The following is a 25,658-nucleotide window of genomic DNA, read 5'->3' on the forward strand; positions in this document are numbered from 1 at the left end:
CAATCCCTGGTCAGGGAACTAAGATCCCATAAGCTGCAAGGTGTGGCCAAAAAAAAAGAAGAATTGCTCCAATTAAGGAAATAGCAAGAGTGGAGAAAGCCCCGTGTGACCCAAACAAGGAAATCAGATGAGCCTCCCACAGGGCTCAGAAGACAAGTTGTGACATGCTAGGTGAGTCACACCTGCTCTTTACATTCCTTCCAAGGGCAGCCCCAGGCCTGTGCCCAAAACAGTAAATGTTAATTTGGGGGGCAGGGCTGGAAATCTGGAGGTGGAGACTAAACCCCTACAGATAGCCGGTTCTGGATAATATAATCCTGTGATTGGCAGAGGCAAGCTGAGTTTCAGAATAGAGCATGAGGGGCTCTTCCTTGGAAGAAATGAATAAGAAAGGTGTCTCAACCTGTTTGGTATCTGGGGTAGCAACCTGGGCTAGAAAGCCAAAACAAAGGTTCTAAACTCTGGCTTTGGCACATGGAGGATGTGTGATCATGAGTTACTCAGCCTATTTGAACCTCAGTTTTCTGGCATGTGAAATGGATGTAATCTATAGGAGAGGAAAAAATTTAAGAAATTCCGAACTCTAAGTGCCCAGATCATTCTAGGCACTCCTATCAATTACCTTCATTTAAGTTTTTGTAATAGAGATTTGTAGTTTCAACAGATGAGGAAACTCGGGAGAGTTAAGTGACTTATTGCCCAGTAGAGCAGGATTTGAACTCAGGTTTGTCAACACTTGGGTTATTACCAGTAAACCAATGCCTCAGAGGTGATACATGTGAAAGTGCTTTTAGAACCATGAAGTGCAAGGACTTCATAGTCCAGAATTAATGCAGAAATTTAGAAATTATCCAGAAGTGACATTCTGATGAAGGAATGGGCTTTCTCAGGACTTTTTTCCTTTGTTCAGCTGCCCACTCAATCCTTAATCTGTTTATTTTCTGGGCAGTCAAGTGATTGTTTTTTGTTTTTTTTGTTTTGGCCACGGCTTAGTTCCCTGACCAGGGATCGAAGCCATGACCCCTGCACTGGAAGCATGGAGTCTTAACCACTGGACTGCCTGAGAAGTCCCAAGTGATAGTTTTTTGCAGTGACTCTTGAAACAATGGCAGTGTGATGTAAACAAAAGAATACTGGACGAGGGATCAAGAGACTGTCTAGTTTCAGCTGTGCCACAGAAACATTAATCTTGAGAAGTCATTAACCCTTTCATTTGTAAGATGAGAGACTAGGTTAGAGGTGATTGCCAAGGTCCCTTTAGCTAAGGAATTCAGTGACCTGGGGGGGTGGGGGAAGGGGGTTGCCTGAGAGTGGTTTCACTCTGTTAAGTTTCCCATTCTATCCTCAGGCACTTAAGCTGTCCTTTCCACTTTGGGGAAGCCAACCCACATCAGCCTTCTCCCCTTGTTAAGCCCCATTTTAGCCTGAGAGGATGTTTGGAGCCTGATGGGCATTTCTCCCTAGCAGAAATGCTTATAGAGTTAGAGACTCTGGCGATCATAAGGTATCACTCCACCAGCACCCACCAACCACAGCCCCAAGCTGCCAAGGCAGCAGCTAAGAGCTCCCTCGCCCCAATTCGTACTGGTGCTTCATTCTTGAGTGGTCGGCATAGACCACCCAGTGGAAGTGGGAGGAGGAACGTGGGATGGATTCCAGGGAAGAAACTGGTATCCTGGATCTAGCTATTTGGGGTTGGATATACCAACCACCCTGTCCTTTGTGCACACCCATTGTTGCAGCAATTTCCCAGGAATTGCAGTAATTTGTTTACCTGTAGGCTACCCCACAGTGACCTTCTAACACACCCCGCTTCACATAAATGAGTGAAAACAAGGAGATAAATGTGAAGGAGACAAGATGTTTTGCAGCTAAAATGAAGTAAAAGTTTTTAAAGCACATTACTAGTAGAATCTTAGGAAAACAGACTGTGTACATATGCATACACAGCCAGAGCATAAGCCCTCTACAGACTGGCTATGACTATGTGAGAAAGTCATTTAACTCAGAGCCGCAATACTTTGGGATTAAGTCAATTGCCAAGGACTAAATGGGAATAGCACAGCTACTTCCAAGTATGGCAGGGGTTCAAAGGAGATACAGCTCCTAAAACAAAGGTAGAGTTTTCCTTCTCCAAGGGAGAATTCTCATTTAGAGATAACCTAAAGTTGGTCCCCTTTCCCAACAACCACAGCTAGTTCTAGCTTCCTCCCTCAGACCCACCCTCCTGCAGGGGGTTTCCAAACAATCTTATTTAGAAAGACCTGTGTTTACACTTGCCAGTTCAGGGATCTCAGAAACACCAGAGTGGCTATAGGAAATGACCCATCCTGCTAAAAAGTGTTAGAATTTTGAAATAAGAAATCTGAGTAGTGGGAAATTAGAGGAGACCAAAGTGATATAAACCTGGAGCAAGTTTTCACAAACTCCATCTTTTGGTTTGTGCCTTTTTTATATTTTATTACATTCTCTTTTTTTATTTTAAAAATCACAACAGCATTATCAAAGACAACCTATATACAAACATTTTACAGAAGAAACATTACTAGTATCAGTTGTAATAAGGGCAAGTTGAAGAACAGATGCTGAGTTTCTGGGCCAAAGTCTGCCGGCAAACAAAGACATCTAAAATGTGTTCAGGCAGCTGAAACAGGCTTCTTTCCCGATGACAAGCATGTGTGGTCGGTAATATCAGTACAAACGATGGTAAATGAGGATACTACACGGGGCCAAGTTGCGAACTCCTCATCAGGAAAGCCACAATACAAGTGGAGCTAATCAAATAACTTAAACCCAAGACAGTAAAAGCGCTGTTTCCCATCTAAACGCATTTAGCCTTCAGCATTGATTTTGCGTCACTTGTAAACGATGCTGAGTTGTCATACAAACACTTGACCCTTATACATAACCCTATGCCAAACTTCCCTTAACCCTTCGAGTCAGGTTTCTGGTTGGACAGAAAGGGGAGGAATTTTAGAAATGCTTCCTTCAGGACAGAAGTCAGAAAGAGGTGACCCAGAGAACAGGATCTATTAAATTTGGTGGCGGCGGGGGGAGGCAGGAATTTGGGGGGAGAAAGGCCTCCTTGGGGCCAAGAATCAAGAAGCGTGACTCACTTGGGTCTGGGACCTTGCTGAAATCCGATACCCTACCCCACCCCACCCCAGCCCCATCGGTACCTACAAGCTCGGTTCCTTTCTCATCTCCCCCAGTTCCTTGATCTCCACCTTCTTGTACTTCCCCAACTTCCTCCGGTTGGTGATTACCAGGACGGCCACGCCGGCGACCAGGGCCACCAGGACCACCACGATGACGGCGATGAGGCCGCTGGTGAGGCGCTTCATGGAGAACTGCGGGGACTTCTCATCCAGGTAGTAGATGAGCGTCCGCTCCAGCAGCAGGGGCTCTCCGCGCACGCGCACGTCGAGGCCGCTGTGGCCCGGGAACAGCGACTCGCCCTTGACGTCTCTCTCGAAGTAGTAGGCGGCGTCGGCGATGTCCACATCGCCGGCGACCTTCTGCGACGTGTTCTGCTGAAGCTCTATCTGGATGGTGGGGTGCTCGTAGTGCACGGCCGCCACGAACTTGGGGTGCAGCAGGTAACGCTCCCAGAAGAGCCGCCGCAGCTCGGCATCCAGGTCTGAGTGGTTGAAGGCGCGGACGGCCGGGCGGCGGCGCAGGTCGATGAGGATGTGGTGGGTGCGCACCAGCTCGTCGCAGCGCAGGCTCAGGTCGCCCTTGTCCGTGCGGCGCACGCCCACCGAGTTCACGCACCAGCACACAGACGTCTGGTTGCACTGGCGCGGCTTGAAGCGGCCCTGCTGGTCGCAGTCCGGGTCGTACAGACCGTCGTTGTCCACGAGCGCGTGCTCGCTCGGCTGCACCAGCGCGCGGCCGCCCTTCTGGGCGCGCATGAGCGCCTTGAACAGCAGGCACTTGGACGTGAGCGTAGAGCAGTCGACCTCCAGGCCGGAGCCGAGCACGCGGCACTGGCAGCGGCCGTCCGGGCCGCTCCGGTTGAGAAAGCCCGGGAACGGAAAACCGATACTCAACTGAGGGCTGCGAGGACCCGCCCCCGGCCCACCCGGCCCCACCTGCGGAGCGACCCGCCCTAGGCGCGGCCTCCAGCCGAGGACCTTGGGCGTCTCGGCCGCTCTCCGGGGCTGGAATTCTCAGAAGTTGTACTGAGAGATATGGCGTGGGACTGTCACTCTTTTGTCCCCCTCCCCCGCTTTTCTCTCCCCCCTTCCCAGCCCTTGTCCCTACTTTAAGTTCTTTCACTTCCTCGCCTCTTTCCCTACTTCCTGTAATAGTACACATTTATATAGTTTACAGTTTGCAAATATTATATCACCCTCACATCAGGTCCCGACAGGTATGCATTCCCTATCAGACCCATTTTAAAAGTGGTGTGGTTAAACTTCAAAGTCTCCCAGCCATCAACTTCCTCAGATTCCTCGGAGGCGCGGTGGGGACTCTGCCTGGCTGTTCTGAGACCTTAAACAAATGCTTATGGAAACAGAGTGGTGCAAAATCTGAAGAAAGGTTAGGGAGTCTTTCTGTTACCATAGCATGGGTAAAACCCAGGTGGCCTGGTGGCCAATGTATTAGAAGTTCTGTTAAACACCTTTTTCCCCTCTCCTTCACACACGCAAACCCGGAATATTTACGCATGTACTCAGTATAGGGAGATGAAAAGGAACAAATTCTTTCAAAGAATCAGCCAGGCTATAAGGAGTTCTTTGTACAATTTGATTCTAAAAGAGCAAGTCATTGCTTTCTTTCACTATATCCCATATAAGTAGCTGAACCACTGCAAACAATGAAAGGCTAGAGCCCGTGGGAAATTGCCTGTGTGTGGCTGCTTCCATGGGATGGAGGAGTTGCCATCTCTTTTTTTGACTCATCGAGAAAGTCCAGGGTTTCAAAGCTGTGGTAAAATTAACAATAAATAGCAAGCTATAATTATTCCTGGTGAAAGCACATTTTATATGTTCAGCATTTAAAGAACACCAGCAGTGGTTCAAGGGTGTTGTTTCACAGCTGAAAGCCAGCCAGGCCTCTACCCCATTAATTTTCTAGCAATTCCTGAGGCAGGTAGGTGGATATATATCATTCTGCCTTTACAGGCAGAGACATGTGGGGGGCAATTTCTTACCCACAAGCACCAGGCCTTGTGGGAGCCCTCCTCTGCTGTCTACCCACACTGTCTCTGTTCAGGTTCTTGAACCAGGAGCCTAGTCAGTTTTCCCCTCTCCAACACACAGTCCACCCTGAATGAGAGAAGGACTTCTAAGTCACAGATCTGTGCCCATCTCCTCTCTGCTGAGAACATTTCAGGCACAGAGTCAGAGGGGCCCTTGGCTCTTAGGATAAAATTCATACTTGTTAAGTTAGCACACAAGATCGTATGTGATCTTGGTCATACTTCTTAAGTTATATTACTTAACTTTTCTGTGCCTTAGTTTCCTACCCTCATCTGTAAATAAAATGGGATAATAAAAGTACCTACCTAACAAGGTAGGTGTTAGAATCCATGTAAATGAACCTAAATAAACCGCTTAGAACAGTATCTGCACTTGGTAAGCATAGATAGGTGTTAACTGTTTTGGTCACCACCATCTTTATCTGGCTTCATCTTGCCTCTCCAGTCTTCGTCATGTTTTCAAACCTTTGTAAAGTCGTCTACCTGGACTCTCCCCTTCTTCACCTATTTAGTGCATAATTTTGTGCTTTTCACTCAGCTCTTGGGTCACCTTCAGGAAGCCTTCCCTGATTGGTCCTCCTATTGCACTCAGGGCAATGCCCCTTCTCTGTGCTTTCCTAATTCCTATAACGCCAGAATGACAACACCAACTTTTCTGGGCTTCTGGCCTCCCCTCTAACATGGAGATAATAGTAATCCTCTATTTCATAAGTCATTCTGAGAATCAAATGTAAATAGATGAGATGGTAGACGGCAAATCTTTGTAAACTGTAAGACACTGTAAAAATAATACGTTGCCTTTTTACTTTTTAAATATCTATCCTATCTTCTCACTCTTCCAGCTACTGACTAGGTAGCCACAATCCTCTATAACTGAGAGCCACCTGCTTGATATTCCAATGGGTCCTAGGCTGGCAAAAGGAAAGCTGATGGGGAAGGGGTCTCAGGGATGAGGAACGTATACAGTGGTGTCTACTTAGCTAAGACAGCCCCAGTGCCTGGGCCTTACTTGGGCTTGTGCTCCGCAGTCTTCAAACCTCTGGATTTTCTAGCCACGTTATGCGTTGGGAAGAAGGGGATAAAAGGAACCCATCCTCAGTATCTTATGTGGAAGATGGAGAGAAACAAAGATGACCTCCCCTCCCCGCCACACACACTTTCTTAAATTTTGTGGTTCTGGCAGACTTTCTCCAACAGGTACACAAATACTAAGATGAGTTTATTAAGAGCAGCCCCAGCTCTGATTCTCCCTTCTCCCTTTGTCAGTTTCCTGCCTAGGTCTGCAAAATATCACGTGTTTTTGTGGGTTTTTTTTTTTTTAATTTTTAAATATTTAACAAAAGCATGCCATGAACTCAGGCTTCTCAACTGTATATCAAGGGCAGGAACCACATCTGAGTACTGTAGCCCCAGCACCAGCATGTATTAGGCATTCAGTAATATTTATTGGCTTAACATTGAGTTGTGCCCAGAGTGTTGTAGTATCAATATACGCTCCTAGGAATGTTCAAGTTGACCATTTCAATAGTTCCCTTCTAGTGCAATTCTCATCACCTACCCCAGCCACGACCCTCTATCCCCGCCATAACCCACCTTTCAAACACCCAGTTTCAAGGAAGACTGGGTAATGATACATGAGTGTTATTTTTGCTCTTATGCATGATCCTAGATTTTATTAGCTGTAGGGAGGAAGGATGTAGTCTGATGAAGGTTAGATCAGACAGGCATTCTGGAGGCAAGCAGTGTAGTATGGCTGAAAGAAAATGAGCTATGGATCTAGTAATACTTTGCCTCAAATTCTGGTTTTATATCACTTCACTGCCTGTGTGTTACTTCATCTTTCTGAGTCTCAATTTCCTTAATTATAAAATGGGGATAATAAGGCCTACATTTCCCCAACATCCGTGAAAAGGATGATTTCTCACCTTGTTCTTAAGAACATGCTTTTCTCCCATTGGACTTCATACTTCATCTATTCTTGGGCTCTGTTTTCTAAACTGGTGTTGATTATCTGATTTTCCTTGGTATCAGACCAATACCATCACATCAGTTTTATATTTAAGGAGGTGATTCACAGAAACAAAATGCAAAAATAAAAGTGCATTTGATTAATAAAAATAAAATACTTACCATCCATTATTATTTTAATGATTCAAGATAAAGAATATAAAATACCCAACAGAGTGTTTAGCATATACTAAATGGAATTAATCTTAGCTGTCATCATCAGCCGTCTCAGGAATGTGAGGTTGTTTTGAGATCATAAAAGCACAAAGCTGGTTATTGTGTGGATTGCTGACCATATGGTCCAAGGGGCTGGGTGTTAGGGAGGGTAGCTGCCCAAGAACACTTATCATTCCCCCACCCCCACTGGATACAGGAATATGGAGAATATCTAGAAGCAGATAGTGGTTTAGCATTTCTATTTCCATTTTCTGTTGGAATACCTACAACACCCTTGGGTGTAGGCAGAGGAGATATTATTATCCCTATTTTACTGATGTAGAAACAGAGACCTGTGGAGGGGAAGAGAAGGACTCGTTCATGGTCATAGGTTTATAGGTGGAGAGGCCAGGCCTAGAATCCAGGTCTCCTGACTGCAGATATACATATAAATTAGTTAAGATGGAAGAGGATTGAAGGAATGGAGAGGTGAGACTCTCATCTCATGTTCCTTGGGCTGTCTTTTACTATTTTTCTTTCCCTTAATTGTACAAATGCTTTTTAGAAGTTCTGGTTCTGTGAAGAGCACAAAATAACTAATTGTGTAAGGTGCACCAGTGAGCTCACATCTGAAAACGCTGGGACTTAACGCCACTAACCACTAGGTCCTCTCACATTGGAGTGGAAGTAGTCCCTGATGTCTCCGCTTTGCTGAAAAAACAGCCTACATTAGAATTCTGCCTGGCTATGGGCAGGTTCTTCACCTTGGTTTCCTTTTCTGTAGAAGAGGGGTAATGGTTACCTCTTAGGGATGTTGTGGGGGATTCAGCCGTGTAATGTCTGTGAAGCTGCCTTGTGCCATGTTGGGAAGAGCACTCACTCTTCTTTCTGGCCTGGCCAGGGCCAGCTTCAGGCTCTGTAAGGAGCAGCCATTGAGACAGTAGACAGTGCTTGAAGGCTGGTGAGGGTTTCCCTTCCTCCTCAGAGGGAGTTTGGAGCCCTGGAGGAATCAGGTGATCCTTCAGCCAGAATGTAGAAAATGCAGAGAAGGAAGGTGGCTGTGGTGAGCATTGGCTCGGGATAGAGGACAGAGGCCCCAAGAAACAAACCACAGAAAGAATGGGAAGTCAGCCCAGGGGCTGGAGACAAGGGTGCAGAGAATCAAATAGACAAGAGGTACAGGACTCTATCTTCAACGTTTCGTTTCTTTAAAAATGTGACTCAAGTATTACAAACTATTAGAATTCAAAAGAGCCAGGCGACGGGAACACTCTCTGTATTTCCTTGTTTGCTATTACGAAAATGTTTATAATAAAAAATTTTAAATCAAGTTAATCCCTCACATTAAGTTTTAGAGGAAATATGTGGGGTGAAGTTTCTGGTTTTACTTCTACTTTTTTTTTTTTTTTCCATTACCATAGTTTCTCTTAATACGAACTAGCATTTATTGATCACCAACATTGTGCCAGGCACTTTATAAATACATTCCATAGAATCCCCCCAACAACTCTACAAAATAAATACTCTTGTCCCCATTCATCTGATCAGGAAGCTGAGGTTTAAGATCACTCAGTGAGGAATCAGTAGAGGAGGGATTTGAACCCAGGTCTGGTGACACAATCATCTGTACTTCTCCATGGCACAGTTTGGTCTCTTGCTGAAAAGTGTTGAATGAGTGAGAGTACTTTAAAGACGTCGGGATGGCAGACTGGGTGTGTTTTGGGACCTGGCTGCCTAGGGAATGGAAAGTCTGATCTTTTCCCTTTTCTGGCAAGACAGCATGTGTCTCTTTGCAGCTGCTCATTTTGGTGGGACTTCTGTTTTTAGGGGAGGTTGGCTGTGATGTCTATGGTTGTGCTTGGTTTTTCTAGTTCATCAGACTACCTGAAAGTCTGTGTCATGGTCGTTTCAGTATCTTCTTCTGCCCATGATCTTCTCGTCATGATCTTGTCCTGATCTCCTTGCCATGAATTGCAAACCATAAGTGGCTCCCCTCTCATTCTGGTCTCTTCCTATAGGGGTAATTTGCTTCTTTCCCCAGGGCTTTATGACTGAGGAAAAGCTAATAAAATACCCAGTAACTTTGTAATTAATCTCACTGGCTCGGACTTCCCTGGTGGCGCAGTGGTTAAGAATCCGCCTGCCAATGCAGGGGACACGGGTTCTATCCTGGTCCGGGAAGACCCCACATGCCGCAGAGCAACTAAGAACACGAGCCACAGCTACTGAGCCCGTGCACCACAACTACTGAAGCCCACATGCTCTAGGGCCCGCGTGCTGCAACTACTAAAGTCCGCGCACCTAGAGCCCGTGCTCTGCAACAAGAGAAGCCACCGCAATGAGAAGCCCGCGCACCTCAATGAAGAGTAGCCCCCACTCGTGGCGACTAGAGAAAGCCTGCGCACAGCAATGAAGACCCAATGCAGCCAAAAAAAAAAAAGGTTAAAATAATCATCATCATCATCTTCTCACTGGCTCTTGGGCCCATCAGTTTCCAGAGAGATTTGGCAACAAATGAGGAGAGATTGGGAAATCTTATCACAACGTTCCCCAGGCAGCCACGTTTCTTGAACCCCATGTTTATGAGTCATGGTGTTTCCTTTCCCTGAGCCGGCCAGGTGGTGTGTGATACCCCATAGAGGGCAGTGAAGGTGTGTGCTGTTTCTTAGCACTTCTCGCTGTTTCAAAGGTGAGGGCAGGTGGTGAGAGCACCCCACGCTAACCTGCTCCTCTGGGCAGTCCTGGTCCAAGTGATGCTCCTTAGAATTATTGAAAAGGATCTCAGAGGTCATTTATCCCAGTCTCCCACCCAAAGAGAGGAATCTTTTCTCCAAATCCTAAACAGGTGCTTGAGCATTACCTGGACTGACGAATCATCCATTCTTCACCACAAGACAACTCACTCTAGACCTGAACAACATGAGAACAACATGAGAAAGTTCATCATAATATTTAGGAAAATTCTGTGCCTCTGTAATTTTTACAAACTGATCCGAATTTCCATTCTTAGAGCACTAAATAGTAAGATTTTCACCCTCCACTCAATGGTTCCTCAGGTATATATTTGAAGCCAGCTCTCCTGTCCCCCAGTTCTCTTCCTGTTTCCTTCTGCCTCTTCCCTTGCCTTTGTCTCGGTGAGACATCACTATTCCCTCATCCTTCCTCCTGTGCCGACCTCACACCCTGGGTTGCGGCGTTTCCACCAGTGCCCCTGTTCAGCAAATGATGTGTGTAACCGGGAGGCTGCCAGCAGAGGATCCCCAGGAATCTGTGGAGGAGGGCTTGTTCCTGTTGTCTCACCTCTCTACTCCTTTGCCCAGGAAGGTAGGTGTAATCCAAAGTATCCCTTACCCAGCTACCAATTTCCTCTTTTCTAGAAACACATGGTTTCTGGGCAATGCTTATAATATCTGCAATTTATTGAGAGCCTATTATGGGTCAGCTTCTGAACATGTGTTATCTTTATCCTTGCAACATCTAGGTTCTGTTATTCTCACTTACGAAAACTCAGGAAAAAGGGCACTTGCCCAAGAATACATAGACAGTAAACGGCAGAGCTGGAATTCACATTCATCTTGTCTGGTTCTGAGATTATGCTCTTTCTGTTACACCATGCTGTTACAGACCATGTGAATTTCCCAAACCCACAGGTTTTCAACTCCACCACACTTAGTGTACAAGTTCAGACTACATCCAACCTCTTGTTCTTCTATAGTTGCCAAATCAGGGCATCAAAGTCATCTCTCCTCTGTTGTTTGCATTTCTGCTCTTCCCTGCCTCTGTGGCTGTTTGTCTTTTTAAATTTTTTTAATTGACACATAGCTGACATACAATATTATGTTAGTTTCACCTATATTACATAATGATTTTACATTTGCATACATTGTGAAATGATCATCATGATAAGTCTAGTAATCATCTGCCCCCATACAAAGTTACTACAGTATTATTTCTTATACATCCCCATAACTTATTATATAACTAGTGGTTTGTACCTCTTAATCCCATTTACCTATTTCATCCACCTGCCCCCCACCCCCTTTCTGGTAACCATTTGTTTATTCTCTGATTCTATGAGTCTGTTTTCATTTTGTTTTGTGCTTTGTTTTATTTTTCTTAGATTCCAAATATATGTGAGATTATGCAGTATTTGTCTTTGTGTGACTTATTTCACTTAGTATAATACTCTTCAGGTCCATCTATGTTGTTGCACGTGGCAAGATTTCATTCATTTTTATGGCTGAGTAATATTCTATTATATATATACCCATATATATATATATAAAACCTATCTTTTTTATCCATTTGTCTATTGATGGACACTTAGGTTGCTTCTATATCTTGGTGATAGGGATAGAATAGGCTAGTTATATAGGTAGTTGTGGAAGTCCCAGTAGGGGACTATAGATAGAGAGGGAATCCTAGGAAACTTTAAGAGACCACTGTAAGTAAATGATTACTCAAGAAAGCTATTGGAACGTTCGTGGCACGAAGCACGCTTGCTTAACTATAAAGCCATAAATAAAAGCACGAGATATGTCCCAGGCCATTAGGTGGAAGAAAAATGTCACCACCCTTCTACTGACTTGAATAAGAGCTATGATAATCCTAGTTTGACCTCATAGGGTCAGACACTCTCCTGCCTGATAAGAAGGAGGAACTAGTGATGTAAGCCTCATGTCTATTTGAAGAAGACTTTTTTCCCCTCCCCCTTTCCTTTGACTATAAAATTGTAGCCCACTTAATCTTCAGGGCAGAGCTCCCTCGCCTGCCCGCTTACATCTCTTACAAGCATCCTACATTAATAAATCTGCTTCTTGCCTATCACTTTGCCTCTCACTGAATTCCTTCTGTGCTGAGACACAAAGAACCTGAGCCTCAGTAAGTCCAGACACCAAGTGAGTGATTCTAATTAAAAGACCATGGAGGGCTTCCCTGGTGGCGCAGTGGTTGAGAGTCCGCCTGCTGATGCAGGGGACACGGGTTCATGCCCCGGTCCGGGAAGATCCCATGTGCCATGAAGCGACTGGGCCCGTGAGCCATGGCCACTGAGCCTGCGCGTCCGGAGCCTATGCTCCACAACGGGAGAGACCACAACGGTGAGAGGCCCGCGTACCGAAAAAAAAAAAAAAAAAGACCATGGGTTCAAGTCCTGATCTGAGGGGCACTGTTTCATTGGCTATTGTAAATAATGCAATGAACATTGGAATACATATATCTTTTTAAATTAGTGTTTTTGTTTTTATGGGTAAATGCCCAGAAGTGAAACTGCTGGATTATATGGCAGTTCTATTTTTAATTTTTTGAGGTAACTCCATACGGCTTTCCATAGTGGCTATACCAATTTATAATCCTACCAACAGTGCACAAGGTTCTCTTTTCTTCATATCCTTACCAACACTTGTCATCTTTTTGATGACGTCCATTCTGACAGGTGTGAAGTGATATCTCATAGTGGTTTTGATTTGAATTTCCCTGATGTGGAATATCTTTTCACGTGTCTGTCTGCCATCTGTACGTCTTCTTTAGAAAAATGTCTATTCAGGTTCTCTACCCAGTTTTTAATTGCTTTTTCTTTTGTTTTTTTGTCTTTTTGATGTTGAGTTGCTTTGTATATTTTGGGTATTAACCCCTTATCAGGGGTTACATCATTTGCAAATATCTTCTCCCAAGTGCCAGGTGTGCTGAGGGGTTTGTGCTCCACTACTGCTCTCAGCAGTTTTTTTTTTGTTTTTATTTTTTTGTGGTATGCGGGCCTCTCACTGTTGTGGCCTCTCCCGTCACAGAGCACAGGCTCCGGACGTGCAGGCCCAGCGGCCATGGCTCACGGGCCCAGCCGCTCCACGGCATGTGGGATCCTCCCGGACCGGGACATGAACCCGTGTCCCCTGCATCGGCAGGCGGACTCTCAACCACTGCGCCACCAGGGAAGCCCGTCTCAGCAGTTTTGAGTCATTAGACTCACACTGGGGACAGATGTAGTGGCGAGGAGGAGTGGGACAGAGGAAAAGTTCAGAAGTCTAGGGAGAATGTGCAGGCCAGGCGGGAGAGAGGAGAACTCGTTGTTCTCTAATGTGGGAACAAAGGGCCAGAAAGCCCTCATTGTTCCTATGGCCTGAATAGGATGCAAGAAATTGGACTCATTTCTTTGGATTCATGTGGGAAGTCCTGACTCCATCAGCTAACCTTCAGCCATAACCTTTCAAACCAGGACTGGACTGATGGGAAAATGAGGACTGCCCTCCCATTCTCCCATTAGCTGCCCTCAGCGGCTTCTCCAAGAACACGGAGGCTGCTGATTAGAAGGCAACCAGGAGCCAACAGAACCAACCTGCTCAGCACCCTGCACCTCCTTTCCCTACCCACGTGACTAGTCACCCGTACATCCATTCAGCCAGTCAGCCAGATATCATTAAGTCACTCCAAACCCTTTCTGAGTGCCCACCATGTACCATCTCTGAACCAGGCTGAGAGGATGAAAGACAAATAACACCTAAGCCCCGTCTCTCAGGGGCGCACAGTCCACACAGCAGTGGCTGCCTAGTGGGGTCTCAATACAAATAGGTTGGATAAATACCATAGAAACATATGAATAATTACAATAAAGTGTTATAAAGCGCTGTTCCTGTCCTCCCCCACTAATATGAATTATGTACCTAGAGTTGCAGAATACAGCAGTAGAAAAGCCTAACTTGCTCTTAAGTGTGTATGTTTTTCTCATTTTTGTCGATGGTGAGTAGGTAATGCTTTAGGGATGCAGAGAAAAATATAACCCAATAGATAATATTTGCATTAAAAAGGCAACTGAAATATTTGGGCAGAAAAGACAACTGAAGAGATAACACGTGAGGCACAAAGATGACAACCCGACCTAGTAACATCAAAGAATGTTAAAGTTAGAGATGACTTTCCAAGAAAACTAGTCCAGTAGCTCCGATCTATTTTGAGTTATGGCATCCATTTCTGAGGAAATTGATGGATTCTCTCCTCAAATAAATGCAACTGTGTACAAACACTAAACTTTGTAGCTTCCAGTGGAGGTCGTGGAGTCCCTGAAGTTTATCCATCTCAAGGATCTTCCCACTCCCAATTTAGAATCTCTGATAGAGTTCATTGCCTTCACCTCATTTAACAGAGACAGTGGAATGATTTTTTCAAGGTCACACAGCCAGTTAGTGAAAACATGAGGCAGTTTGGTTTGAAGAAGGAACTTAAAAACCAGCTGTCTGAGTTCAAATCCTGATTTCACCACTTGGAAAGGGAATGTCGCCTGCCATTCCACGAAACAACGAATGTTTGCCCCTGCAGGCCCCTCTCTCGCATCAAGCCACCAGCTACTGTGGCCATCCCCCACACACCCACAGTGCACCCTGAGGGGAATTCAGGAAGGAAAAAAATAGGAAGCATTCTGTGCCCTGAATACTGGCCCTACATAGTTAACATGGATATCTAAGGAATACTTTCAATGAGCCCAGACTCTTATATCTTCCCATACACAGAAAAGCACTAAAATCATTAACTCGAGGTGTCTGCTTTTTTAAAATTATTATTATTATTATTTTGGTCATTGCGTGGTATGCAGGATCTTAGTTCCCCGACCGGGGATCAAACCCGTGCCTCCTGCAGTGGAAGCTCAGAGTCCTAACCACTGAACCTCCAGGGAATTCCCAGGTGCCTGCTTTTTGTGATTAGAGTAATCTTTTGATGTTCAGCTACATGGTTCTGTGTTTTGTTTTGTTTTGTTTTCAACAAAAACTGCTATATATCCTGGCTCCTCCCTTTCCTTTTTGAAGCAGTTCCTCAGAGCTATCTGAGAGGCTGTCTCCCAGGCTATAGTCCTCAGTAAGGTCCCTAAATAAAACATAACTCTCAACTTTTAGGTTGAGCATTTATCATCTATTTGACTTTCAATAAACCACTTAACTTCTCTATGCCTCTGTTTTCTCATCTGTAAAATGGGGATAATAGTACAGTAAGTCCCATACATACAAACGAATTCTGTTCCAAGAGCATGTTCGTAAGTCCAATTTATTCGTAAGTCCAACAAAGTTAGCCTAGGTACCCAACTAACACAATTGGCTATATAGTACTGTACTGTAATAGGTTTATAATACTTTTCACACAAATAATACAGAGAAAACGAAGAAAAAATAAAGAAAACATTTTGAATCTTACAGTACAGTCCCTTGAAAAGTACAGTAGTACATTATAACAGCTGGCATCCAGGGGCTGGCACTGAGTGAACAGGCAAGAAGAGTCACTGACTGGAGGAGGGAGAAGAAGTGGGAGATGGTAGAGCTGAAGGGTCATCAGCGCTAGGAGACGGAAGGCAAGCTGCAACTTTATTCACACCTGACGCTGATGGAACACATGTTCGCACCTTTGAAAGTTTGCAACTTGAAGGTTTGTATGTAGGGGACTCACTGTAACCTACTTCACAAGGTTATTGTGAGGATTGAAAGCTCATCCAGGTTAAAACTCTGAGCAGGGGTTAGCAAACTGTCTTTGTAAAAGGTTAGACGGCATATATTTCAGGCTTTGTGGACTAAGGAGCAAAGTTCAAGGCTAATTTGGAGATATTTATAGAATTATTTAAAAATGTAAAATAAAAAGTTCTTAGCTCATGGACCATACAAAAACAAGCAGTTGCACAAAAACAGGGTTTGGCCCATGGGTTTATAGTTTGCCAGCCCTTAGCTTAGAGCGGCACCTAGTACACAGTAAGTGCTCAGTAAGTGCTAGCTTTTGCTCTCCCAGGACTCTTTCAGCTGCCAGGGTCACCTCCATGTAGCATAACTAACAACACGAAACAAGGTGCTGGCTGACCAACTCAGCCAAGCTGTTTGTCACAAATAAACCCAAGTTACCAGGGTGTGTAGAGGCTCCCTGCTCCTCCCTGGTGCAGAGACCTTCCCATCCATGTCCAACTTAAGTAGGCAAAGTGACCAAAGCTCTATAATTATTCTCAGGGAAGCCTCAAGTCAGGTGCCACCATCCCGAGGCAGAGACAGGTGGGAGGAGCTGGAATGGGGACCACAGGCCTTTGTTTCTAAGCAGCTCTGCCAGGTCAGTCACGTTCTTCCCACACCTACCCTACTTTAGTGCAACCTTTCCTGGGGTAGCTCCAGACACAAACTCAATCATAATTTGTGAGTTAGAAGGGACCCCATAGCTCTCTCTCTCTCTCTCTCTCTCTGTCTCTATGTCTCTCTCTCTCTCTCTCTGTCTCTCTCTCTCTGTAAAAAAAAAAAAAAAAAAAAAGAAGGGACCCCATCAGCTATTCCCAGATGCTTCATTTTACCAATAGGAAAACTGGCCCAGATTGGGGAATTGACTTGCCCGAGATCAGATAGCTGGACTGGGATTAGAAACCTTGGCCCCCTGCTTTCCAGGTCAGTGCTTTTTCCCTGCCTGCATTAGTGCAGATTTCTATCTTTGGCACATAATGGAAACTACCAGAGCAGTTGTCGAGTCCGGTTTTCTTGGTGCTCATCAGGATGAAGCTGGATTCAACCTGGATCTAGCCCTTTGCAGAGTGCATTCACTTGTTTGTCGACATTTCCTGATCTCCTTCTATGGGAGGCTCTGTGCTGGGTGCAAAAGATGAAAAAAGAGCCAATTTCTGCTTTCAAGGACCTCAGCTCACAATTCATTGTGATTATTGTTACTCATTTGCTGGTTTGTGCATTTGTTCATTCATCCAACAAACATTATTGAATGTGCATGCTGTATCAGGCACTGCAGTAGATGCTGGGAATACGGAATTATTAAGGCTCTACCGTTACAGAAATTCTAATCTAGTGGAGGAGATAAACAATAAAGAAAAATATATACACAGTAATGTGCTGGTAGTTGTTTAACAACAAGTTCTCCAGAAAAAGAAGAAAAAGAGGGAGTACCATAATTTGCAGTATTTGGTGATATTCTTGGTGAAAATACTCTCCCTGTGGCTAATTTCAAGCTACCAACTTGGCGTCACTGAATGCCAATTTGGGAGTGATGCACACAGTTGCCTCCTGCAAACTGGTGCGAGCCAGCTCCAGCACAGCATTGCATAGACACTGCAACAGGTGATAAGTACCTTGAAAGGAAAGAAGCAGATTGAGGAGATGGAGAGGGATGGAGGGCCTGCTCTTTCAGACAGGCTGTTAGGGGCAGGCTTTTCTGAGGAGGTGAGATTTGAGTGGGGACCAGATTGAAATGAGGAAGCCAGTTATTTAGTGAGTTTTTAGGAAATGAGAATCCCAGGCAGAGGGAACAGCATGTGCAAAGGCCCTGAGTCAGGAACATGCTTGGCCTGCTTGAGCGCTGGTTTTATGGGAGCTGACAGAAGGGATGCTTAAATCCAACAGGTACATGGGACAGTCGTAGAAGGAAAGAGTTGGGGCAGTCTTTTTGGAGGAGACGACTTTGCAGGGAATCCTAAAAATAGGAGTAATTGTTACCAGAAAGGTGGGAGTTTTGGACAGAGGTGCAAAGAGAAGGGAGTCGTGGGGAGAAAGAATGGTGTAGGCCAAGGCACTGAGATACTGCAGAGGGGAACAGAATAGTATGGCTGTGGTGTCCAGATTATAGCCAAGGCTGCACAGGGGAGTGAGAGCCACATCACAGAGGGCCTTGGGTGTAATGACAGTTTTCCCCTGGGGACAGACATAGATGTATTTTTGATTTGGAAAGATCACTGAGGCTGGCATTTATGAAGGATACATTTGATGGGGAGACACAGGAGTCAGGGAAATGGCTCTGAAAGCTCGTAGTGCAGAATAGAAAGGATGAGGGCCTGATTTAGGGCAGAGAGGAAGGGATGGATTTGAAACAGTAACCTCATGTCTCTTTAATCACTTACACTAAAGGCTTTCATGCATGCCATCTTTCCACATCTTCACAACAGTCCTGTGAGGATGAGATATGTGGGGTGATGAGTTAAAGATGGCAGCCCATCTTTGACACCCCTCCCATCTCCTCCCTTTGTATCTGGGCTGGCCACATGTCCCACCAATAACCAATGGAATGCAGCAGAAGGGACACAGAGGGACTTTCAAGGCTAGGTGAGATGCAACGTTTCCCTTTCTGCCTTGATCTCTTGGCATGCTTGCTCTGGGGGGAGCCAGCTGCCATGAGAGAAGTCTGACTACCCTAAGACCAGCATGCTGTGAAAGAGTCCCAGCTAGCCATGTGGAGAGGCCAAATGGCAAGAGAGGTGCCCACCCAGCCCCCAGCTGTTCCAGCCCTCCCAGCCCAGGTGCCAGACATGTGAATGAAAAAGCCACCTTGGACATCCAGCCCTGTCCAGTCTTCACATGACTCCAACCCTAGCTGCCATCTGACTACAACTGCATGAGACCCCCAGCAGGAGCCACCTAGCTGGACCAAGTCAGCCCCAAACCCTGAGACATAATAATTGCCGTTGTAAGCCATTGTGTCTTGGGATGTTTTGTCATGCAACAATAGATAGCCAGAACATGTGATATTATCCCTATTTGGATGGGGAATTGAGGCTCAGAGAGATTAGGGCGACTTAACCAAAGTCACATGGCTGATAAGTGGCAGAGCCAGAGCTAAACCCAGGTGTGCTGACCTTTAGAACTGCTGTTTGAACTCTTTCCTGCTGTATCATTACCACTCCTACCAAGCCCTGGGGCCAGAAAGGTCAGGGAAAAAGATGGCCAGCCACCTGAGTCTTTTTGCTAGCCCAGCAGGGAGGTCCACTCATGGTGTTTATAGCAGGCTTGTTCTCTGGGGAGTAAGAGAAGTGTGTCCCCCCAGAATCCTGATGCCTTGGGGTGTCTTTTCCTAGCATGCCCCATGTTCTCCTCTCTCCATTCAAGCTCTGCTTTCAACCAGGGACCCCACGGGAGTGAAAGAATGCACATTTACTGAGTACCATCAGGTTAAGCATCTTTTACACAGTGTTAGCTCATACAATCTGCACAGCAAGCCTGTCATATAGTAACAGCCAGTACTGGTGGGGACCCACGGCTTACAGAGGGGAAGGGCCTTGCCCAGACTCATATCACAAGTGAGTTTCAGAGCCTGTATTCCAACCCAGCTTTGTCTACTCTACAATCTACATTCCTTTCACAGGAAAATGGGGCTAATATTACACACAATGACATGGGTTGTCATGTAGTTTGGTGGGCATGCCAGCACAGGGCCTGGTACATTATAGGTGCTTGATACATGCTAATTCCCCTTCCCTCTCTCCCCCTCCACCCCTGCTCCATCCCAGAGAAATGTATGACCTACCAAAGGGCAAGAGTAGTCCTTGAATAGGGAAATAATATTTATTGAGGCTCTGTGGTATACGCTCATGGATTATCTAATTTAATCCTCCCCAATATGCTATGAATTAGGCTTTATTTTTAGTACCAGTTTATAGATGATAAGGTCAAGGCTCAGATAGATAAATAAATTGCTCACGACCATGTAGATAGTAAGTGATGATTCAGGATCCAAACCCTGGTCTATTTGACTTTTTTCTTTTTTTGTATACATGACAAACCCAATCGCCCAATTGATCACACCACCATCCCCACCCCCCACGGCTTTCCTCCCTTGGTGTCCATGCGTTTGTTCTCTACATCTGTGTCTCAACTTCTGCCCTGCAAACCAGTTCATCTGTGCCATTTTTCTAGGTTCCACATACATGCATTAATATACGACATTTGTTTTTCTCTTTCTGACTTGCTTCACTCTGTATGACAGTCTCTAGATCCATCCACGTCTCAACAAATGCCCCAATTTCATTCCTTTTTATGGCTGAGTAATATTCCATTGTATATATGTACCACATCTTCTTTATCCATTCACCTGTCAATGGGTATTTAGGTTGCTTCCATGACCTGGCTATTGTAAATAGTGCTGCAATGAACATTGGGGTGCATGTGTCTTTTTGAATTATGGTTTTCTCTGGGTATATGGCCAGTAGTGGGAAAGTTGGATCATATGGTAATTCTATTTTTAGTTTTTTAAGGAACGTCTATACTGTTCTCCATAGTGGCTGTATCAATTTACATTCCGACCAACAGTGCAAGAGGGTTCCCTTTTCTCCACACCCTCTCCAGCATTTGTTGTTTGTAGATTTTCTGATGATGCCCATTCTAACTGGTATGAGGTGATACCTCGTAGTTTTGATTTGCATTTCTCTAATAATTAGTGATGCTGAGCAGCTTTTCATGTGCTTCTTGGCCATCTGTATGTCTTCTTTGGAGAAATGTCTATTTAGGTCTTCTGCCCATTTTTGGATTGCATTGTTTGTTTTTTTTAATATTGAGCTTCACGAGCTGTTTATATATTTTGGAGATTAATCCTTTGTCCATTGATTCATTTGCAAATATTTTCTCCCATTCTGAGGGTTGTCTTTTCATCTTGTTTATGGTTTCCTTTGCTATGCAAAAGATTTGAAGTTTCATTAGGTCCCATTTGTTTATTTTTGGTTTTATTTCCATTACTCCAGGAGATGGATCAAAAAAGATATTGTAAACGAGTGTTCTAACTGTGTTTTCCTCTAAGACTTTTACAGTGTCCACTCTCACATTTAGGTCTCTAATCCATTTTGAGTTTATTTTTGTGTATGGTGTTAGGGAGTGTTCTAATTTCGTTCTTTTACATGTAGCTGTCCAGTTTTCCAAGCACCACTTATTGAAGAGACTGTCTTTTCTCCATTGTGTATCCTTGCCTCCTTTGTCATAGATTAGTTGACCATAGGTGCGTGGGATTATCTCTGGGCTTTCTATCTTGTTCCATTGATCTATGTTTCTGTTTTTGTGCCAGTACCATATTGTCTTGATTCCTGTAGCTTTGTAGTATAGTCTGAAATCAGGGAGTCTGATTCTACAGGTCCTTTTCTTTCCCCTCAAGACTGCTTTAGCTATTAGGGGTCTTTTGTGCCTCCGTACAAATTTTAAGATTTTTTGTTCTAGTTCTAGTAAAAAATGCCTTTGATAATTTGATAGGGATTGCATTGAATCTGTAGAATGCTTTGGATAGTATAGTCATTTTCACAATATTGATTCTTCCAATCCAAGAACATGGTATATCTCTCCATCTGTTGGTATCGTCTTTAATTTCTTTCATCAATGTCTTATAGTTTTCTGCATAAAGATCTTTTGTCTCCCTAGGTAGGTTTATTCCTAGGCATTTTATTTTTTTTGTTGCAATGGTAAATGGGAGTGTTTCCTTAATTTCTCTTTCAGATTTTTCATCATTAGTGCATAGGAATGCAAGAGATTTCTGTGCATTATTATTATTATTTTATTTATTTATTTATTTTGCGGTATGCGGGCCTCTCACTGTTGTGGCCTCTCCCGTTGAGGAACACAGGCTCCAGACGCGCAGGCTCAGGAGCCATGGCTCATGGGCCCAGCAGCTCCACGGCATGCGGGATCCTCCCGGACCGGGGCATGAACCCATGTCCCCTGCATCGGCAGGCGGACCCTCAACAACTGCGCCACCAGGGAAGCCCTGTTCATTAATTTTGTATCCTGCAACTTTACCAGGTTCATTGATTAGCTCTAGTAGTTTTCTGGTGGCATCTTTAGGATTCTCTATGTATAGTATCATGTCATCTGAAAACATGACAGTTTTACCTCTTCTTTTCCAATTTGTATTACTGTTATTTCTTTTTCTTCTCTGATTGCCATGGCTAGGACTTCCAAAACTATGTTAAATGATAGTGGTGAGAGTGGACATCCTTGTCGTGTTCCTGATCTTAGAGAAAATGCTTTCAGTTTTTCACCATTGAGAATGATGTTTGCTGTGGGTTTAAAAGTGTAATCTATTGTTTTTGGATGGAATGTCCTATAAATATTAATTCAATCTATCTGGTCTATTGTGTCATTTAAAGCTTGTGTTTCCTTATTTATTTTCATTTTGGATGATTTGTCCATTGGTGTGAGGTGTTAAAGTCCCCCACTCTTATTGTGTTACTGCCGATTTCCTCTTCTACAGCTGTTAGCAGTTGCCTTATGTATTGAGGTGCTCCTGTGTAGGGTGCATATATATTTATAATTGTTATATCTTCTTCTTGGATTGAACCCTTGATCATTATGTAGTGTCCTTCCTTGTCTCTTAAATTCTTTTTCTGGAAGGTTGCCTATCTCCACTTCATTTAGTTGATTTTCTGGGGTTTTATATTGTTCCTTCATCTGGTACATAGCCCTCTGCCTTTTCATCTTACCTATCTTTCTGTGAATATGGATTTTGTTCCACAGGCTGCAGGATTGTAGTTTTTCTTACTTCTGCTGTCTGCCCTCTGGGGTCTATTTGACTTTGAAGTACATGCTTTTGAATAGTGAAGGCTGCCTCAGCCCCTGAACTGGGACTACTAATGCCAAGTGCATGCCTGGCAGGCTGCCTGCTGGAGCAGGACTGAGCAGGCTGCTTAATGAAGGTACTGACCTGAGGAAGGAATGAGGTTACATTCCAGGAGGCTGAGGCAAGACAGTACATGCATCACTTCAAAGGCCCCACTCTCTTGGAAAAAAACTAGCAGGGTTGGATATATTTGCCAAATAAAAAAACTGAATACACAAAAGGGCTATGAGGACTGAGCAAAGGACCCCAACAATTCAGGGCCAGAGGCCTAAAGAAAACCAATCACCTGGAATCCCATAAGGTGGAGCCCCCAGGCAGAAGCCAAGGTCATCGCCCTCCAAGGGCTCATTCACAATCTACCCCTTCCCATTTCCACCCCTAAACTCCAGAGAGAGTATCAACTGGCCTTTCCTTCAGGCTATCACCCCTCTGTGTATGTGCCTTAAGCACTTATCACATTATTAATTCATCTATTTTAGAAATTATTTTGAGCATTGACTTTGTTCTAGGCACTGTGCTAGGAGTGTTGAATATGGTATGTTCGTTTCCTCCTGAGACCTTACAATCTGGTGAGGAAACCAGACGGTAAACTGGAAATGAACATTATGACAGTGGAGTACAGGAAGCTGTCGGAACTAACTTCCTCTTTTCCTTCCCTCGGTCCCTCTCTTCCCCTCCTTCCACAAATGCTTTTTAAGCACCTATGTGCCAGGTCTGGTCTTGGTGCTGAGGGTAAAGCAGTGGGCAAGAGAGAAAAGATCCCTGCCCTCCTGGGACTTACATTCCAGTGATAATTGGGGGATCTGACCCAGGACAGGAGCTACCTGTGAAAGAATATTTAAGCCATACTGAAGAATGGAATTTAGTTGGTTGGTAAAAAAGAACTGAATACACTAGTCCCCCCTTAACCATGGTTTCACTTTCTGTGGTTTCAGTTACCTATGGTCAACTGTGGTCTGAAAATATTAAATGAAAACTTTCAGAAATACAGAATTCATAAGTTTTGAATTGCTCACTGTTCGGAATAACATGATGAAATCTTGTGCTCTCCTGTTCTGTTCCTCCTGGGATGTGAATCATTTCTTTGTCCAGTGTATGCCACCCATCAGACTTAGTACTCATCTCTGTTATCAGATTGATTGTCACAGTATCTCAGTGCTTGTGTTCAAGTGACCCTTATTTTACTTAATAATGGCCCCCCAAAGCACAAGAGTTGTGCTGCTAGCAGATTTAATTTTCAGAAAAATCACACCGGAAAACAATAGGGGGAAATGAATGGAAGGGATGAGTCTGGAGGCAGGATGGTCAGGCTGGAGGCTACTGGGATACCACAGGGGAGATGTGCTGGTGCCCTAGACCAAGCAGGGCTGATGAGAGGTAAAGAGAGCTCCACAGTTCACACAGCACAGATCTAGCCAGTGACACTGGTGCCTGGGGCAGTATGACAAAGCAGCACTTTTTCGAACTAATAATTTTTAAATGGACACATCTGTTTCGTAGGCATGGAAAGAAACAAAGTATCCATTATTAAAAATCGTATGTCTATTTCTTTACCTTTATTATGCATATCAAAGATAACATTTCAGATCCTCTGGAACTGTTTTTTATTTCACAATTTCTCCATCACTTACGGCTGGGTAACAAAGTGAGTCACCATGTGAGAGATCCAGCTACTCTGCTGAGATCACAGGCAAAGGCCCTAAGACTACACAGAGAGGGAGAGGTACCAGCTGAACCCAACCACTAGCTGTCCCCAGGGTGCCAGTCATGTAAGTGATGACATCCTAGGACCCTCAGACCAGCCTAGCTTCCAGCCAAATACCACTGAGTGGCCCTAGCTGAAGCCATGTGAAGCTGAAGTGTCTCCCAGCTGAGCCCTACCTGAATTCATGACCTGTAAATTGTGAGACATAATAAAATGATTATACCTTCAGGCACTAAGTTTGAAGTCATTTTTTGTGTAGCAATAGATAAACAAAACAGCCCTACTTGTTGACACTCAAGGACCCTAAAAGTAGGTAAGCCCCAGCACCATCTGAAAGCCGCTTCACATGACACCTACAAAAGCCACAGACTGAGTCTCCAATATCTATTCCACCCCAGCTGATGGGTCTAAGAAAACCATGGTAGCACCATCTTCCTTCCTAGGTAGATATGGGGAGTTCCCTGAGTCATGCGGAGAGGCTCTTGGAGATGCCAGTAGAGAATCTTTCATGGGTATTTAGCCTCTTTTTCTCCCTTACTGGATGGGAAAAAAGACATGTGTCCTGCTTGCCATTGGCAGCCACCATATGAACACAAGGGATACCAGACTTATGATGAGGCCAATGCTATGGAGGACAGAAGGGAGAGATGGAAAGAACCTAGGACCAAAACGGCATCATCAGATCTCTGATAATCCAATCCTGAAGCCCACCCTACTGTTGGACATCTGCTATGTGAATTAATTCATTGGTTTCCAGCTTAAGCCAGTTTGAGCATGATTTGTTGCTTGTTGCCCAAGGCAACCTAATTAATGCTATAGTTCTTTTCTCTAAAATATGGACATTTGATGGGTAAGTTCAATTTCCTCAGTTCCAGTTCATCCTGAGAGCAACCTAGGCTCACTTGCTATATTTAAAGGCCAAGACTGGAGAAAGGGAGAGAAATAGTTTTCATCCAGTTGTCATTTAAACCATAAATTTGACTAACTACATAAGATACGTGAACACCATGCTTTTAAACAATAAAAGAGTGCTACTAATGAATATTTTTTGGATGTTTGCATTTTACTTTTATTTACATTTCTAGAACTGTTTAAAATACAGCAAAACACAAAGGATAAAAGAATAAATACCTATCATCAAGAATTAAAAATTTTTTTGAATTTTATTTTATTTTTTATAAAGCAGTTTCTTATTAGTTATCTATTTTAAACATATTAGTGTATATATGTCAACCCCAATCTTCCAATTCCTCCCACCCCCCTGCCTGC

General features: G+C 44.3%; 1 protein-coding gene across 1 annotated transcript in view; it reads right to left on the reverse strand.

Annotated features, from left to right (window-relative positions):
- Positions 1-2,439: 2,439 nt before the first annotated feature.
- TACSTD2 (tumor associated calcium signal transducer 2) overlaps positions 2,440-25,658 on the reverse strand; it is a 52,071-nt gene continuing 28,852 nt past the window's right edge. Inside the window, exons 2-3 of the mRNA XM_024756223.1 lie at positions 4,361-4,497; positions 2,440-4,163 (exon numbers count right to left, since the gene is read on the reverse strand). Of these exons, the coding sequence (XP_024611991.1) occupies positions 3,180-4,163; positions 4,361-4,497 (1,121 nt within the window). The 3' untranslated portion in view covers positions 2,440-3,179. The remainder of the gene's footprint in view (positions 4,164-4,360; positions 4,498-25,658) is intronic.

The sequence above is a fragment of the Neophocaena asiaeorientalis genome, unplaced genomic scaffold, assembly GCF_003031525.2.
Source record: "Neophocaena asiaeorientalis asiaeorientalis breed wild unplaced genomic scaffold, Neophocaena_asiaeorientalis_V1.1 scaffold205, whole genome shotgun sequence".
NCBI lineage: Eukaryota > Metazoa > Chordata > Mammalia > Artiodactyla > Phocoenidae > Neophocaena > Neophocaena asiaeorientalis.